Source organism: Protobothrops mucrosquamatus, unplaced genomic scaffold (assembly GCF_001527695.2).
Source record: "Protobothrops mucrosquamatus isolate PMUCROS unplaced genomic scaffold, P.Mucros_1.0 scaffold303, whole genome shotgun sequence".
NCBI lineage: Eukaryota > Metazoa > Chordata > Lepidosauria > Squamata > Viperidae > Protobothrops > Protobothrops mucrosquamatus.
Window position 1 is genome coordinate 792,625 of NW_015386645.1, and position 18,402 is coordinate 811,026.

An 18,402-nucleotide genomic window follows, 5' to 3' on the forward strand; every position below is an offset into this window, starting at 1 on the left:
CTTACACGGGAGAAAACCCGAATGACCAAAGACTCACATATAAACACCCGTGAAAACCTTAAAAAACAAATATATATATATATATATATATATATATATATATATATATATATATATATATATATATATATATATATATATATATATATATATATATATATATATATATATATATATATATATATATATATATATATATCAATGTTAATCCTAGACTAGGACTGATAAAGGTATCGAGTTTGGGTAATAAAATTATAAAGAAAACAATGAAGATTAGAGAGCAGCAATGACTCCTCATTTCAATCCTGACTTGCAGATTTTCTCCATTATTGGAATATTTCATCATTCAGACCTTTTTGGGAAAAAATGAAAAACAAAAATGCTTATATGAGCAGGAAGAAAGTGAATATTATATGGGATATTATTATTAAATGGAATTCCTAAATTCAGCAAATATATCCCAGTTCTATCCCTTTCCTTTTATATACACCCATACTAACACGAGTTATTTTATCTTGGAAAACAAAATTGCAGCATTAATTAGAAACTGTAATTGGAACAATCTAGAACAAATGAGATTAGAAGTTTATTTTTGCACAATACATTTCACTATCCCCTCTCTATTTCCCTCGAATAACATAATACATTTAAAATATTCCATTTCTATTTTAAATTTCTATAACTGCTAAACCTGTTTTATAACTTTATCAGTTTACAATTACCTTAGTTTAACTTTAAAACAACAAATTATCAATTCTAATTCTTAATCTCTCACATCCCTCATTTTATCACCAATCTCATTTGTTTCTTCTTCCACAACACAATAGATATCCTAATAGCAATAAAATATTAATCAACCCTATACATATATAATCCCACAATCAATCCATCTCTTTAAAATAACAAAATAATATTAATCCTTAATTCATTCAAATTCATTAAACAAAATTCAAATTTTCTCCAATTACGTATCATGCCTTATCACATCTTTGTTGTCATACAAAAAGGTCATCTTACTAATTTAAAGCACTCCATTGATTATTGAAACCATCCAATCAAAACAGTCATCATTTTTTCAATTCCAATACATAATGATTTTCATCAAATTGAATCTATTATTCACTACATAAATACACAAATCCAGTACATTCTTAATCTGTTTAAAATATCTATCAGCCTTAATCCTTAAAACAGTCCATAAATCCAGCGTTGCCTTTTATTCCATTACAGAATTTTAAATTTCTCTTTTCAATCTAATTCTGGCTTTTTTCCTATGCCAGGTAGGTTTCCATAAAGAAGCTTCCCTTTCAGCCAGTAGATCTATTTTTGTTGCTTGCAGTGAGCTTTGAAAGAATAAGAGTCCCATCCTCTGTGTCAAGCGTCTGTTTCTCTCCTCCTTAAAATATCGTTACTTTGTAGTTTCAAATCTCAGTCTTTGCTTCTTCTGTTCCTCAAGGTTACAAATGAGAGATTTGTAAGGTATGATGAGTTCCTCTTTTATCTCTGTTAATTCCTCTTCTAGTATGTTTTGATTTGTAGAGTAGTCAGATGTAGTCTGAGCATCCGTTTGAATGTTTGACGTGAGATTTCTGGATTTTAGTTCTGTAATAGGTTCTTTCAATATGGCACAAATTTCTGCAGTGGCCTCATATATCTTTTCCAGTATAAGATTATAGTTTAGTTGTGAATGTGGTTCCTCCATTTTAATAGTAAGTAGAAAAAAATCTCTTTTTTTCTTTTTCTTTTTTGTGGGGACTGTATTTAATGAAAATTAGTCAGTGTCCATCCCCACAGTTCCCAACAGCTGCACAGCTTATCTTTTTTCAAAAATAATTTGAAGGTCAGATCTTTTCAAACAGTAACCAGAAATTACAATGTTAAATTTTTGCCACTAGATGTCCTCAGTAGGTTAAGAAAAAAATCTTTTCCAGTCTTTAAGAGTATAGTGTAAAAGAAGCAATAATCTTCCAACATCAGATGATAGTACAATTCTTAGAAAAAAGGAGAGAAAATTTTCTGTATCCCAAAAAATATGAAAATAAGATATAGTCTTAAACAAAACGCCTTCCTTCCCAAACACATAGAAGCTGCCTTCTCAAGCCAGGGAAATAATTCCAACAAGGCTCTTACAGGTTACAAAAGCGAAGTAAAGTAGAGAGAGTAACAAAGAAAAGTCTCACCCGGATTCACCATGGGGGTTCTTACAGCTTAGATGTTCTTTGACTTGCGGTTTGAAGCAGCAGGGTGATTGGCCATTTTACTGGCCGATCTTCTTCTCCGTTGGCCCTCAGAGATGGGCCAGACAGTTGGAGGAGCCGCCGCTCCTCTGCAGCCAAGCTGAAGCCTCCTCGACGGAAGTTGCACCCTCCAGGGCGACTTTCGACCCGTATAAGGGTCGACCGGTGGAGGGAAAGCTAGCCAACAAGGAGACGAGTCTCCCTATACGACTAGAAATGCCGCGAACCAGAACCGAGCTGTTTATATACAGTATGTCTTTACTTTTGAATGTTTGACCACCCAAACACCACGGTGGGTCTTGAGTACTTTTTCTTAAGAAATTAAAAAACTAATAAAATATATTTAAAAAAAAGAAGTTTATTTTTGGATTCTTTCAAATATCCTTTCACTTTTGGTATTTATAAAGAAATATCATTGAATAGAAGCCATTTGTAAGTAGTTTAAATATTATTACCATTCTGAGTTACAGTTAAGAAAATTGAATAGTCTTGCACAGGACTACTCTTACCCATCTGGTTTGAAATTTTCCCTTTTGCACATGGAAGGCAATCATAACAGCAAAATGGCTTTCCTTCTATTTTCATCTTCCTATGGCCGGGATAGCAATTATCATTGCATACAGAAAGTGGTTTTACCTATCAAAAAGCAAAAATAGGTTTTATTGCAAGGCACACATTTTTTTCCAGAAAATTCTATTTCAGTATGGATTTTACTTTTAAATAATAAATGCTGGATGTAGAGGTTCCAAAATATCCTCACTTTAGACAAATTATAGTGAATTACAGGTAATGAGAGCTAGAATGAAAAATGAAGGAGGGTACCTTAAGTATTGGAGAGGTAAAGATAGCACCATTTGGCTAGGTGAAAGTCAAACAGAAAAGCTGTTTCTCATACATAAATTAGCTGGAAATAAGTAAGGTTCTACATTTAGGCAAGAAAAACCAAATGTACAGGTATAGTATAGGGGTACCTTGCTCAATAGTAGTAACTGTGAGAGGGACCTCAGAGTCCTAGTGGACAATCATTTAAATATGAGCCAGCAGTGTGCTGCAGCTGCCAAAAAAGCCAACACAGTGCTAGGCTGCATTAACAGTGCTAGGCTGCATTAATACTGCATCCGGGTTTGGTAACCACGATGTAAAAAAGATGTTGAGACTCTAGAAAGAGTACAGAGAAGAGCAACAAAGATGATTAGGGGACAGGAGGCTAAAGCATATAAGGAACGGCTGCTGGAATTGGGTATGTCTAGTTTAATGAAGAGAAGGACGAGGGGGGACATGATAGCAGTGTTCCAGTATCTCAGGGGCTGCCACAAAGAAGAGGGAGTGAAACTATTTTCCAAGGCACCTGAAGGCAGGAAAAGAAGCAACGGATGGAAACTAATCAAGGAGAGAAGCAACCTAGAACTAAGGAGAAACTTCCTGACAGTTAGAACAATTAACCAATGGAACAACCTGCCTCCAGAAGTGGTAAATGCTCCAACACTGGAAGTTTTTAAGAAGAGACTGGACGGCCATTTGTCTGAAATGGTATAGGGTTTCCTGCCTCCAAGGTCCCTTCCAACTTTATTATTATTATTATTATTATTATTATTATTATTATTATTATTATTATTATTATTATTATTATTATTATTATTATTATTGTTGTTGTTGTTGTTGTTGTTGTTGTTGGTGTTGTTGTTGTTGTTGTTGTTATTATTATTATTATTATTATTATTATTATTATTATTTTCCTTGAGTTTCAATTTCTTTCTCTCCTTTTGCCCCCCAAATGCCCAGGGGTTCTGTCTGAACTAGGGTTAACATGATCATTGATATGGAATTCCCCATTTCTTGTTGCTTCCCAGCCATGTCAAGAAAGTAAACACCATGTAGGATATGACCAGGTTAAGCCTGAGAGTGCAGTCAAAGCATAAACAATCTGGGGGTCCCTTTGCACACAGTAGAGACATAAGTCCCACCTCCAATTGAAGTCCTGTTGACTCTTTATCTTGTGCCAAATTGCCTTGGCAGAAAGTAGGTCACGTTCTTCTTATAAAGCTAGCACAAAATAAACTTTGCTTTTGTAATGTCTTTGTTCCTGATTTTGTTTGCCCCTAACACAAGAATTGCCGCCATTCAGTTGGTCATATATTTCAAGTATTGGTGGAAAAAGAATAAAATTAGGAGCAACAGTTTTATCCTTTTTTACTGAATAGGTAAAGCTAGACAGTATGCAGAAGACATATAGAATATCTTATTATTGAATATCTATAGAGTGATGGGTTATTATATCAAAATGATGAGCATATATTCATATAGTGATTATGGTTTCAACAATAATAATATTGTATAAACGTGATTCCTCCTTTAAAATTAAAAGTAATTTCAACTTGCATGGAATCTAGAAATACAACTTGAATAAAATCAATGTCACTGTTTGGAAATTAGTTATGGATTTTCCAAAAATACCATCTTGTATTGTGGAATTTCTGCAGCATGTACCATACAGTCATTAAACTGTATAATTTAAACTCAGACAACCTTAAAATCCTAGAACAGCGGTTCTCAACCTATGGGTCGCGACCCCATTTGGGGTCAATCGACCATTTCACAGCGGTCGCCAAGCAAGGCTGTCCGCCTTTTTTTTTGTCCGCCATTTTTCCCCTTTTCCGGCGGATGCCTTACCTCCCTTGGGCTGGGCCAGCTGGTGGTCGGCCTGCTCCGTTTCTGCCACTTGCCAGCTACGCCTCGGCCGGCGCAGGGGGCGGAACCACGCATGTGCAGTGCTCCCGGGCAGGGAAAGTCCTCGACTTACGACTGGTTGGGTAGTCCTCGACTTATGACCGGTTTAATCCTCGACTTACGACCAGTTGGGGGTCGTGGCATTAAAAAGGTTGAGAACCACTGTCCTAGAAGAATAGATAGCAGCTATTGATCATTATTTCTTCGGATTGTCAGTCTTCATTCTGACAATTTGAAGGACAAATTCAAATGTATATTGCTGAAAGCAAGAAGGGAAGGGAAAATGTACATACTGTAGTTTGAAATCTGAGCTGGAAATACCTGGTTAAACATGGCAGGCCAGATGATGTCCTCTGTAGAAATGATGAATAGTTTATCCAGAGAAGCTGTTGGGTTGACCTTTCCAACCTTGACTTTAACAAAGCTCTTGTTTGAGAAGGTGACCCAGTTGGTAATGTCAAATCCAGTGTCCAAGTCTCCATTTCCGTTAAATGAAACTTTCTGTCCTGCGGTGTTATTAAAAGAGATGGTTCTCAAATAGTGATGGAGCTAAACAGAAGCAAAGGAAGAAAATTAATGGGAAAAAAATGAAGGAAAGAAGGAATGGAATGGAACGGAACGGAATGGAACAGAACAGAACAGAGCTGGAAGGGACCTTGGAGGTCTTCTAATCCAGCCCCCTGCTCAAGCAGGAGAACCTATACCATCTCAGACAAGTGACTGTCTAGCCCCTTCTTAAAAATCTCCAATGATGGAGCGCCCATGATTTCTAAAGACAAACTGTTCCACTGGTTAATTGTCCTCACTATCAGGAAGTTTCTCCTTAATTCCAGGTTGCTTCTCTCTTTGTTGAGTTTCCAACCATTGTTTCTCATCCTGCCCTCTCGTGCTTTGGTGAATAACGTGACCCCCTCTTCTTTGTGGTAGCCCCTTAAATACTGGAATACTGCTATCATGTCTCCCCTGTTTCAACTTTTCTTTAGACTAGCCAAACCCAAGTCCTACAGCCATTCTTTATATGTTTTAGTCTCCAGGCCATTGATCATCTTAGTTGCTCTTCTCTGAATGTTTTCCGAAGGAAGGAAGGAAGGAAGGAAGGAAGGAAGGGAAGAGAAAAGGAGGAGAGGAGGGGGAGGGGGAGGGGGAGGGAGGGAGGATAGCAGTGGTATTAGATTATGGGTCATCCATTTAATATAATTGAGCACATTAATAGAATTAGTATTCCACAAATGCTCATCTAGTTTCTACTCTGCCACAGATATTTGAACTTCTGAGAATCACACACATTCTGCAGCATCTAAACCTTTTCCTCCACATTGTTATAGGGTTTTTTTAATCTATTCACAATTGCATTTTTTTTTTTCAAATCTTGGAAGGATGAGGAAAATGGAGAGATAGTAGATTTAAAATCATCACTCCAGTGTTGTTATTGCAGCTCATTGATTAGAAGAAGATTAATGGGAAATCTTCATTCATTCTCTAATTACCTGCCATGCTTCTTGAGTCAAAAATATTTTTCTCCCAACTTCTCTTGCCCTGTCTTTAAATGTGGGGTAAAGCATGATATGTAAAGCATGTGCCACAGCATAGATTGCATTATAGATGCTGTAACTCTGCCCAGTTATGGTGGTGTCAAACACAGACTTAGGTACATTCTCAAAATTCTCTTCTCCCGTGCACAGCTTTCCAGCATCTACCAATGCTTGAGCAAAGGTACATTCAAAAACCTGTTTCCAAAACATTCTCATTAATTGGTCTTCCTCTCCTGAAGTTGGCTTTGTCATCTGAAGGAATTTTTTGAATCCAGGGATCTCCTTGGAAGACACTTCAAAAGTTATAGCACCATGGAAAGCATCCATACCCAACATTTTGAGAAGGGAAAGTGATGTAAATTCCATCTGAGCTGGCATTATCCAAACTTTATCTTTTCTCTTGACTGGTATCTCTACTATTTCTTCAAAATAGGGCAAAAGTGTAATAGTAATAATGTATTGGTTTTCACAGTAAAGGATTATCACATTGACAGTGCTCTTCATGATAATAATGTATAGTTTACGGAAATCATCAACTATACTTTCAACATAATTGGTAAATGTTGGCTGGACTATCTCTTCTATGAAGTCAAAACAGATTCTTTTCTGGGAAAACAAATTAACAGCATTTTCTATTAACCTTTCACCACTCTTTTCAGGTTGGAAAATCAGTCCAATCCATGTCCACTTTAAATACAACAGCAGCTGGAGAAGACCCATAATCTCTTGATCACCATTTGGGAAAAACCGATGAAAGAAAACACCTTGTGTCTTGCTATGTATCAATGGAGAAGATCCATAAATGAGCTAAACATAGGAGAAAGAGGGGACATGGTTTTCCAAAATGAAATATTCATTATATTTCAAAATTCTGTTCTTAATTTATTTTGTTTGTTGCAAATATTGAAAGATATCTAATCAATTTCAGAAAAAAATGTGGATTTTTTATACAACAGCTGTTACTGTAATATAAATTCAAAGCAAGAAATATCAAATATACATTAATTCAGGAAATATTATAGTGAAAATGAACCACATGTTTTAAGGTCTAATATCATGATTCCGATAGATGAAACCCATCAAAAGAATTTCAAGGCAAAAATTCTTCCTTAAAGAGCATTTTATTCAGGAAACAAAGTATCGGCACTACATAGTTGAACCCAATTCCCTTCCCCCAGAAACAAAGTAACAAAGTGCAATTCCCATCCCCAATAAGCTGTCGTAAATCACGTTTTCCAATTAGCCTAAAATGTGGGTTTTCTCCCCACCTCCTCAGCCTGTCAAAACATTATCAGCTTGTCCTTGGGTTCCCAGAAAGCAGCATTATTATTATGGCTAGCTGAGCTCAAGCACTCATCCCAACACCCCCCCTTCTGCACCTGATTTCTAAATACCAGAAAAAGCATATTAAAAGCAAAGAGAAAATGGCTGCAATTTTCATCAGTTGTCAGAGTGGGAACATCCAATGTTTACAGTGTTGATATCTAGCCCGCTTTACAAAAAGGATAAATCCTGCAATTCAAACAAAATCATAAGTTAGGAGTTGCCTCTCGGTTTATTAGGGTGCTTTTCATAGAATTTACCAATGAGCCTGTCAGCTTTTACATCACTAGATTTTATCCATATGGCTTCAGACAATGGATATCCTTTCCACTGCACTAAGTACTGTAACTTTCCCTTAAAAAGTCTAGAATCAAGAATACGCTTCACTTCATAATGGGTCTGTCCAGCTACCACCAGAGGGCCAGGTGTCTTCTTAGGGAGAGGTTGTAAGGTAGAACCCCGAAAAGGTTTCAGTAGGCTACAATGGAACACAGGGTGAACTTTTCCTAAGAGTCTGAGTTAATGATTCTTATGATAGCGAAGGAATCTAGATACTTTGGTCCCAATTTTTATACTAGGCAACTTAAGTTGTAAATATATTGTGGATAAGTAAACTTTTTCCCCAACCTGGAATGACCTTTTGGGAGCCCTCTTTTTATCCACTTTTTTTTTATATGTCTCAGAAGTCTTTTTCAGAGCAATTTTTGTTTTGTCCCAAACCTCCTTCCACCCCCTCACCCACTGGTCAAGCATTTGGGAAGCAGAAGGTCCCTGAGGATATTCGGGTATTGGGTTGAATTTTTTTCCTGTGGCAACTTTAAAAGGCATAAAACTGGTGCTGCTGTGAACAGAGTTATTGTAAACCACCTCTGCGAAAAGGAGGAGGTCAGTCCAGTTTATTTGCTGATAATCCACATAGCTTCTGCTCCACTATTGAGTTCACTTTTTCAGCCACCCCATTCGTACACGGGTGAAAAGCCGACAATAGTCCTTATGACAAGCCAATTAACTTGAGGAAACCCCCCCCCCAGAACTTGGCCGTAAATTGTACCCCTCAGTCTGAGATTATCTGCTTTGGCGCGCTGTGCAGCCTGTAAATGTGCTTAAGAAACATCTTGGTTAATTTCTGGGCTGACAGGAGTCCTTTACAGGCAATGAAATGAGCCTGCTTCAAAAAAAGATCTATCACAGTCCAAATCACCGTATTCCCCCTACTTTCAGGTAACTTCACTATAAAATCCATAGCAATTTCTTCCCATGGCTGGGAAGGGTCCGCAACCGGTTGTAATAGTCCAGGGGTTTTTCCTGGAATTCTTTTCATGGTGGCACATACAGCACAGCTCTTGACATAGTTCTCTACGTCCCGTTTCAAACCTGGCCACCAGAATTGTTGACAAACCAGATGCAGTGTTTTTATATAGCTAAAGTGTCCAGCTTGTTTCACATCATGACCGTGCTGGAGAGTGTTGAGGTGGAGGATTTTGGGCAAATACAACTTCCCCCTTTGTAAGCTAATCCATCCCTGCATGTCAAGGAGGTTTGATTGTCCTTGAACCATCAATCATTGAGGAGTTCCTGTTTTAATTTCCTTACCCCAGGGTCATCAGGGTTTGGGACTCTTGAAGATGGGGCTCTTTGTGGCGTTAGATGAGAAGCAGCTTGTGGTGTAGATATGATTGCTTCATTAACCTCTTCACACTGGCTCTTGTATTGAGGCAATCTGGACAAAGTGTCAGGTAAAAAGTTTTTTCCCCCGATATGTACTTCAGGGTGAAGTTAAATTGGTTAAAATATTGCACCCACCATACTTGCTTCATGGACAGCTTGCAGGGAGTTTTCAGTGCCTCTAGGTTTTTGTGATCAATCCATACTTCGAAAGGCACCTTGCTCCCTTCTAGGTAGTACCACCAGTTTAATAGAACCCAACAAATTGCATAGGCTTCCTTCTCCCACACTGCCCACCTTCTCTTGCCAGTTGGTGAACTTTTTTGAGGTGTAGGCACAGGGCTGCAGGACCCCCTCACGGTTCTTTTGCAATAGTACAGCTCCAACGGCCACGTCGCTGGCATCGGCTTGAATCACAAAGGGATTCCCGGGTAGGGATGCTTTAGGACCGGCTCAACCACAAATAGTATTTTCATATTCTTGAAAGCAATTTGACAGTTCATAGTCCATGTCAGCGGCTGGTCTGGTTGCGGCTTTCCCACATCTTTGCTGGTTTTTAACAAGTCCATGAGGGGTAAAGCAATTTTGGCAAATAAGGGGATGAATTGATAAAAGTCGGTGAACCCCAGACAGTTTTGAAGCTGTTTGTGAGTTTTTGAGTTAATGTCATGGTTCGATAGATGAAACCCATCAAAAGAACTTCAAGGCAAAACATCTTCCTTAAAGAACATTTTATTCAGGAAACAAAGTATAGACACTACATAGTTGAACCAAAAACTAAATTCTCTTCCCCTGGAAACAAAGTAACAAAGTGCAATTCCCATCCTCAATAAGCTGTCATAAATAACATTCTCCAATTAGCCTAAAATGCAGACTTCCTCCCCAGGTCCTCAGCCGGCCAAAACATTATCAGTTCATCCTTGGGTTCCCACAAAGCAGCATTATTATTATGACTAGCTGATCTCGAGCATTCATCCAAACCCCCCCTTCTGCACCTCATTTCTAAATACCAGAAAAAGCAAAGAGAAAATGGCTGCAATTTTCATCAGTTGTCAGAGTGGGAACATCCAACGTTTCCAGCATTGACACCTAAATCTTCTAGGTCCTGATTTAGGAAGGAAACCCATACACATATCACCAATTTTCTCCTCATAGGAAATGGAAGACATTTCAAGAAATGAAGTAATGACGGGATGAAGTAATGATGGGATGAAGGTGAGATAGGATGAGGAATTGAAGATTATAGTTTCAGCTAATTTATCTTTTAGTTCTACTATTTTTGCTAAGTACTTCATGCCTTTTACAGTATGATGAGATATAAGGGAACAAATGTCAAATAAATATTTTATTTGAATTTCTGTACAATTTTGATTTATTTGTCATAGCTTAATTATTTTGTTACTTGTGTCATCATGAAAAATTCATGGAGAGGGAGGGAGGGAGGAAGGAAGGAAGAAAGGAAGGAAGGAAATATATTCTGCAATATAAAGATCAAGATAACTATTACCTTTACTTCATCAAGTCCATGAATCCTTTACTTCATTATTAAATCATGGTAAGAAAATGGATACATGAAATGAATTGATATTTCTATAGAGTGCATTAATAAATAATTCAAGGAATCAAATACAGTGGGGAAAAAAGTATTTAGTCAGCCACCAATTGTGCAAGTTCTCCCACTTAAAAAGATGAGAGAGGCCTGTAATTGACATCATAGGTAGACCTCAACTATGAGAGACAAAATGAGAAAACAAATCCAGACAATCACATACAGACTAAACCTTTCTTAAATAAACGTTTAATACCACCTTTTATTCATAAACCACACCTACAAACAAGCAAGATTTCTGGCTCTCACAGACCTGTAACTTCTTCTTTAAGAGGCTCCTCTGTCCTCCACTCATTACCTGTATTAATGGCACCTGTTTGAACTTGTTATCAGTATAAAAGACACCTGTCCACAACCTCAGACAGTCATACTCCAAACTCCACTATGGTGAAGGCCAAAGAGCTGTCGAAGGACACCAGAAACAAAATTGTAGACCTGCACCAGGCTGGGAAGACTGAATCTGCAATAGGCAAGCAGCTTGGTGTAAGAAATCAACTGTGGGAGCAATAATTAGAAAATGGAAGACATACAAGACCACTTATAATCTCCCTCGATCTGGGGCTCCACGCAAGATCTCACCCTGTGGGGTCAAAATGATCACAAGAATGGTGAGCAAAAATCCCAGAACCACACGGGGGGACCTAGTGAATGACCTGCAGAGAGCTGGGACCAATGTAACAAAGGCAACCATCAGTAACACACTACGCCGCCAGGGACTCAGATCCTGCAGTGCCGGACATGTCCCCCTGCTTAAGCCAGTACATGTCCGGGCCCGTCTGAAGTTTGCTAGAGAGCATTTGGATGATCCAGAAGAGGATTGGGAGAATGTCAGATGGTCAGATGAAACCAAAGTAGAACTGTTTGGTAGAAACACAACTTGTCGTGTTTGGAGGAGAGAGAATGCTGAGTTGCATCCAAAGAACACCATACCTACTGTGAAGCATGGGGGTGGCAACATCATGCTTTGGGGCTGTTTCTCTGCAAAGGGACCAGGACGACTGATTTGTGTACAGGAAAGAATGAATGGGGCCATGTATCGTGAGATTTTGAGTGCAAACCTCCTTCTATCAGCAAGGGCATTGAAGATGAACGTGGCTGGGTCTTTCAGCATGACAATGATCCCAAACACACTGCCCGGGCAACGAAGGAGTGGCTTCGTAAGAAGCATTTCAAGGTCCTGGAGTGGCCTAGCCAGTCTCCAGATCTCAACCCCATAGAAAACCTTTGGAGGGAGTTGAAAGTCTGTGTTGCCAGCGACAGCCCCAAAACATCACTGCTCTAGAGGAGATCTGCATGGAGGAATGGGCCAACATACCAGCAACAGTGTGTGCCAACCTTGTGAAGACTTACAGAAAACGTTTGACCTCTGTCATTGCCAACAAAGGATATATAACAAAGTATTGAGATGAACTTTACTATAACTGGTTTATGAATAAAAGGTGGATAATTTGTAAATAAATTCTTTCCAAATCATACAATGTGATTGTCTGGATTTGTTTTCTCATTTTGTCTCTCATGGTTGAGATCTACCTATGATGACAATTACAGGCCTCTCTCATCTTTTTAAGTGGGAGAACTTGCACAATTGGTGGCTGACTAAATACTTTTTCCCCACTGTATATTAATTGTTTCAGATTCATATTGATGAAGAAATCTAGCAGAGTACTAAAAAGTATCCAAATTCATAGCTTGTTTAGGTTGCCACTTTATTTCTAAATCACCAAATGTAATGTAAAAGAAAAAAAAAGATTATTTGTTGTTGTTTTTTAAAAAATAAGTTTGTAAAGGTAAAAAGGAGGGAGTATTTTTAGATTTGCAAGATTCTTTATTGTAACTGTACAATAGAAGATTTCAGGATTTTGTTTCCTAGTCTACATAATCTTGAAAGGCTGACATCAATCTTGAAAACTGGATAGCATTCGCTCTCCTGCCTTTATGTTCCAAAGAATAAAGTGTTTTGGGGGGGTCAATCCTGAGATGCTTTCTGAGGTTACCCTTCTGGTTTAGGCCCAGATTATATTTATTAGAGTGTTGTAATTGCCTGCAGCTCTTCTTCCTGCCTTTCAAAGCTGTTCTTACAGTCTACTAAAACTTTGTTCCAGAACAAATCTTACCTGAGGCATCTTGTAGACATTCAAAATGTTTGCCATGAAAGGAAAGATGGAAGAGGTAGGTCCTGCAATGACAGAAACCACCCAATCCTTGACATCACACTTATAGTTGGGCATGAATCTGCCCTGTGTTGAAACAAGCTCCATTGAAGCCAGGTTAGTCCATCTCGCCATGAAATAACTATTAGAGATTTGAAGACCCAGACTGATGTTGGATAATATATTATTGTTCTTGTTTATCTCCTTTATAGCAAAAACCAAGGCTAGGATATGTTGATAGTTCTGTAGGAAATATCTGTAATGAGATATATATTACAAATCATATTTCTCCTCCTGAAAAATGACATTACAGAACCACCAATATTATGAATATATATATATATATATATATATATATATATATATATATATATATATATATATATATATATATATATATATATATATATATATATATATATATATATATATATATATATATATAAACAATTTTCACTAAGAAACAGATGAATTGCTTGAAAGAACATTAACAATCCTATTAAAACATCAGTAACTCTTAGGAGAATAGGAAAATCACTGAGTTGAGAGCTGTTATAAGTGTGTTTATATAAAATATTTATTTGTCCAGTAAGAAATATCAGTGTGATCAATCTATATTAGTTTTAGAATGAAGGAACCAACAGCAAGAAACAGAACAAATAATTTGTGCTGCAAGTAATACAAGTAATCAACTATGCCCGGCCAACCTATTGGAGAAAGATATATGGTTTAAGATATGCTACAGTTAAGAAGTGAAAGTCTTTACACGATCTCATCAACCAGATCTTCAGATGGGTGCCTTGTGAAATCAACTGGATCAGATATCATGTAGAATTGAGATAGTATCCCAGCCACTATGAAATCCCCTGGCAGAAAATACTTGTGCTTAATAAAGGGAGGTTTCTCCATAGTACATGCTGTAGTACAAAGAATAAGGCATGTAACTCCTGACAGTAACATTGACAGTGTTGCCATCACTGCCATGGAAAATATCATTTTCTTCAAGAAAATGTTTGTCACCACATATGAACCAGATTCACCTGCAACAATGAAACATAAGGGGGAAAAATCCTCTCACTGATTAGAATAGCCTCTATAAATATTCTTTCCTAAATAGCAAATTGCTGTAGCTCTAGTATTTTGGTCGCACAATTAACAGCACTTTTCAATCTTGAGCTGTTCTTGGATAATTGTCCCATGAAATTCCTCAAGGATTTGAGAAGAATGTACTTTACAGATATTCCTTAGGTAATTATAGGGGAAATCAATGGACAGTCAGTGAAGCTTCTCTGAGATTTTGAGTAGAAATCAGAATGATTATATTTATGGACTAGGAAAAGGTACTCATAACTGCAAACTGTATAGAAGCTAGAGGGGAAAAAAAAGAAAATGTAAATGCAAATGAACAAATGCTAGTTCTGTAGCTGTAAACCTTTCATTCTGTGGAACAATAGAACTACCCAACTTTCCCGTTAGGAAGCACATTAAAGTGTGACTTTTCCAAAGAGCCAAAGAGAAATGGACCCATCATATTATAGGATCACACTCACATTTTTTATTATTTTGAGAGGTCTTTAAGCACTTTGTTTATTGTATTTGTAATTTAATTTTATCATTATAAAAGAGTTAAGAGTTAAGAGTTCTAAGAAACTAAGAACAGTACAAAACATAGTGGTTGAACCTTCATTACATTCTTGGACAATTTGTTCAGCTATGGGGTGCATGTCAGAATCTGGGAATGGGGAGAAATTACCAGCCACAGTAAACAGATTGTGAATTGGGTCAAGGAGAAAGAAAGGACAATAGAAAGAGCCATCCTTTTCCTCACCCACTTCTGCATTTTGGAGCCTGGCTTTGTGGCCATGAAAGCAAGAACTACAGTTGCTTTACCCAAAATACAAGAAAGGGCTATAGAGAAAATGATGCCAAAAGCAGTTTGTTGCATGAGACATTTCACTTGATCAGGTTGCCCAGTGAAAAAGAAAGCGCAAAGGAAGGAGAGCAGAGCGCAATGAGGAGGTGTAAGTCAGATTCCTGTTGTTGGCTTTGACAATGGGGGTGTCCTGCTTTTTAATGAAGATTCCCAGCATCATAATGGTGATGACAGAAAAGAATAGACTAATAGTGGTCCCAGGGACTCATTGTAAGACAAGAAAGTTTTTTTTTTGTTTTTTTTAGAATGCAAAGAGTTTGAGTCTTGTTTGGTTAGGGTTAGGGTCGATCTTGTGAACATTGGAAGCAATCAACTGCATCTAGAAAAAGAAAAGATGATAGCAAATTTCAACAAATAGTCAGGTAACAGAACTGAATGTTAATTAAGGAGATTGATTTATTCCTAATTAAGCAATGTCTGCTTGTATTTAGTTCCTGGCTATAAATGTGCCAGATTTTAAGATACTTACATATTTTTGCAGTAATTCTCCTGTTATAAAATCTAAAAATTATTTGAATAGTAAAGTGAATCTTTTATCAGGGATCCTTGGTGCTCTCTGAGCTTGGTTGTTTTCTTCCAGATGTTTTATTACCCAAAAATAGGTAATATATATCAGTATTAATCCTAGACCAGCACTGATAATGTTACTGAATAATGAAATTCTGCAAAGAAAACAAACGAGTTTAGAGAGCACCAATGACTCCTTGTTTCAATCCTGACCTGCAGATTTTCTCCATTATTGGAATATTTCATCATTCAGACCTGTTTTGGAAAAATGAAAAGCAAAAAATGCTTACATTAGGAAAATGTATATTATATTTAGTATTTATATTGTATATTATTATTTAATGGAATTAAATGTCTAAATTCAGCAACTGCATCCCAGTCCTATCCCTTTCTTTTTATACATATACACATATTAACACAAGTTTCTTTATCTTGGAAAATATAATTGCAGCATTAATTAAAAGCCACAATTGGAACAATCTAGAACAAATGAGATTAGAAGTTTATTTTTGGGTTCTTTGAAATATCCTTTCACTTTTGGTATTTATAAAGAAATATCATTGAATAGAAGCCATTTGTAAGTAGTTTAAATATTATTACCATTCTGAGTCACAGTTAAGAAAATTGAATAGTCTTGCACAGGACTACTCTTACCCATCTGGTTTGAAATTTTCCCTTTTGCACATGGAAGGCAATCATAACAGCAAAATGGCTTCCCTTCTATTTCCATCTTCCTGTATCCTGGATAGCAATTGTCATTGCATACAAAAAGTGGTTGAACCTATCAAAAAGTGAAAGCAGGATTTATTGCAAGGCACACATTTTTTTCTAGAAAAGTCTATTTCAGTATGGATTTTAAATAATAAATGTTGGATGTGGATGTTACAAAATCTCTTGATTTAGAGACATTATAGTGAATTTCAGGTAAGGAGACCTAGAATCAAAAGTGAAGGAAGGTACCCTAAGAATTGGAGAGGTGAAGATGGCATCATTTCACTAGGTGAAAGTCAAGATGCAGACGAGCTATTTCTCATATATAAATTAGCTGGAAATAGAGAATTATATATTTTCCTTGAGGTTCAATTTATTTCTCTCTTTTTGCCCCCCAAATGCCCAGGGGTTCTGTCTGAACTAGAGTTAACGGGATCATTGATATGGGATTCCCCATTTCTTTTTGCTTCCCAGCTATGTCAGGAAAGTAAACACCGTGTAGGATATGGCCAGATTGAGCCTGAGGGTGCAGTCAAAGCATAAACAATCTGGGGTTCCTTTGTACACAAAATATACATAAGTACCACCTCCAATTGAAGTCCTGTTGATTCTTATCTTGTGCCAAATTGCCTTGGCAGTTAGTAGATCACATTCTTCTTCATAGCTAGCATAAAATAAACTTTTACTACTTTTGAAATCTATCTTTGTTCCTGATTTTTTTGTCCCTTACACAACATTTGCCTTCATTTAGTTGGTCATATCTTTCAAATATTGGAAAAAGAAGAAAATTACGAGCAACAGTTTTATCCTTCTTTACTGAATAGATAAAGATAGATGGTATGCAGAAGATATAGAGAAGATATTAACACTAGAAAAGAAACCAACAACAACTTTAAAAAGAAATTGAAGGATTGTGGCTATTGTGACAAGTCAATCCATTCAAATGATTGAATTATTTCCAATAGTTTGGAAATAAGGTCTCTGAGGAGAAGCAAGAAACAAAATGTAGATAGGTGCAAATGATTTTCAGAGCACTAAGAACAACACAATAGAATGAGAAGAAAGAAGAACAAGTCAATCACCCCTAGATCTAATAGAGACAGCTTCTCAGATACAATTATTAGCAAATGGAAACTGTCAAAATCAGCAAATTGATTAATGGGAAATCTTCGTGCATTCTCTAATTACCTGCCATTGTTTTTCAGTCAAAAATGTTTCTTTCCCAACTCTCTTGCCCTGTGTTTAAATGTGGGGTAAAGCATGATGTGTAAAGCATGTTCCATAGCATAGATGCATTATAGGTGCTGTAATTCTGCCCAGTCATGGTGGTATCAAACACAGAATTAGGTACATTCTCAAAATTCTCTTCTCCAGTTCACAGCTTTCCAACATCTACCAATGCTTGAGCAAAGGTACATTCAAAAACCTGTTTCCAAAACACTCTCATTAATTGGTCTTTCTCTCCTAAAGTTGGCTTTGTCATCTGAAGGAATTTTTTGAATCCAGGAATCTCCTTGAAAGACACTTGAAAGTTATAGCACCATGGAAAGCATCCATACCCAACATTTTGAGAAGGGAAAGTGATGTAAATTCTATCTGAGCTGGCAATATCCAAACTTTATTTTCTTTTGACTCGTATCTCTACCATTTCTTCAAAAGAGGGCAAAAATGTAATTGCAATAATGTATTGGTTTTCACAGTATAGGATTATCACATTGACAGTGCTCTTCATGATAATCACATACAGTTTACAAAAATCATTCACTATACTTTCAACATAATTGGCAAATGTTGGCTGGACTAGCTCTTCCATGAAGTCAAAACAGATTCCTTTCTGGGAAAACAAAGTAACAGCATTTTCTATTAACCTTTCACCACTCTTTTCAGGTTGGAAAATTAGTCTAATCCATGTCCATTTTAAATACAACAGCAGCTGGAGAAGACCCATAATCTCTTGATCACTATTTGGGAAAAAAACTGATGAAAGAAAACACCTTGTGTTTTCTAT

At 37.0% G+C, this 18,402-nt stretch overlaps 1 protein-coding gene across 1 annotated transcript in view; it reads right to left on the reverse strand.

The window, feature by feature from the left end:
* Positions 1 to 18,402, reverse strand: part of LOC107286626 (vomeronasal type-2 receptor 26-like) — a 35,181-nt gene that overhangs the window by 12,395 nt on the left and 4,384 nt on the right. The window contains exons 2-4 of the mRNA XM_015815018.2: positions 9,413 to 9,523; positions 6,452 to 7,303; positions 5,286 to 5,513 (exon numbers count right to left, since the gene is read on the reverse strand). Coding sequence (XP_015670504.2) covers positions 5,286 to 5,513; positions 6,452 to 7,303; positions 9,413 to 9,523 — 1,191 coding nt within the window. The remainder of the gene's footprint in view (positions 1 to 5,285; positions 5,514 to 6,451; positions 7,304 to 9,412; positions 9,524 to 18,402) is intronic.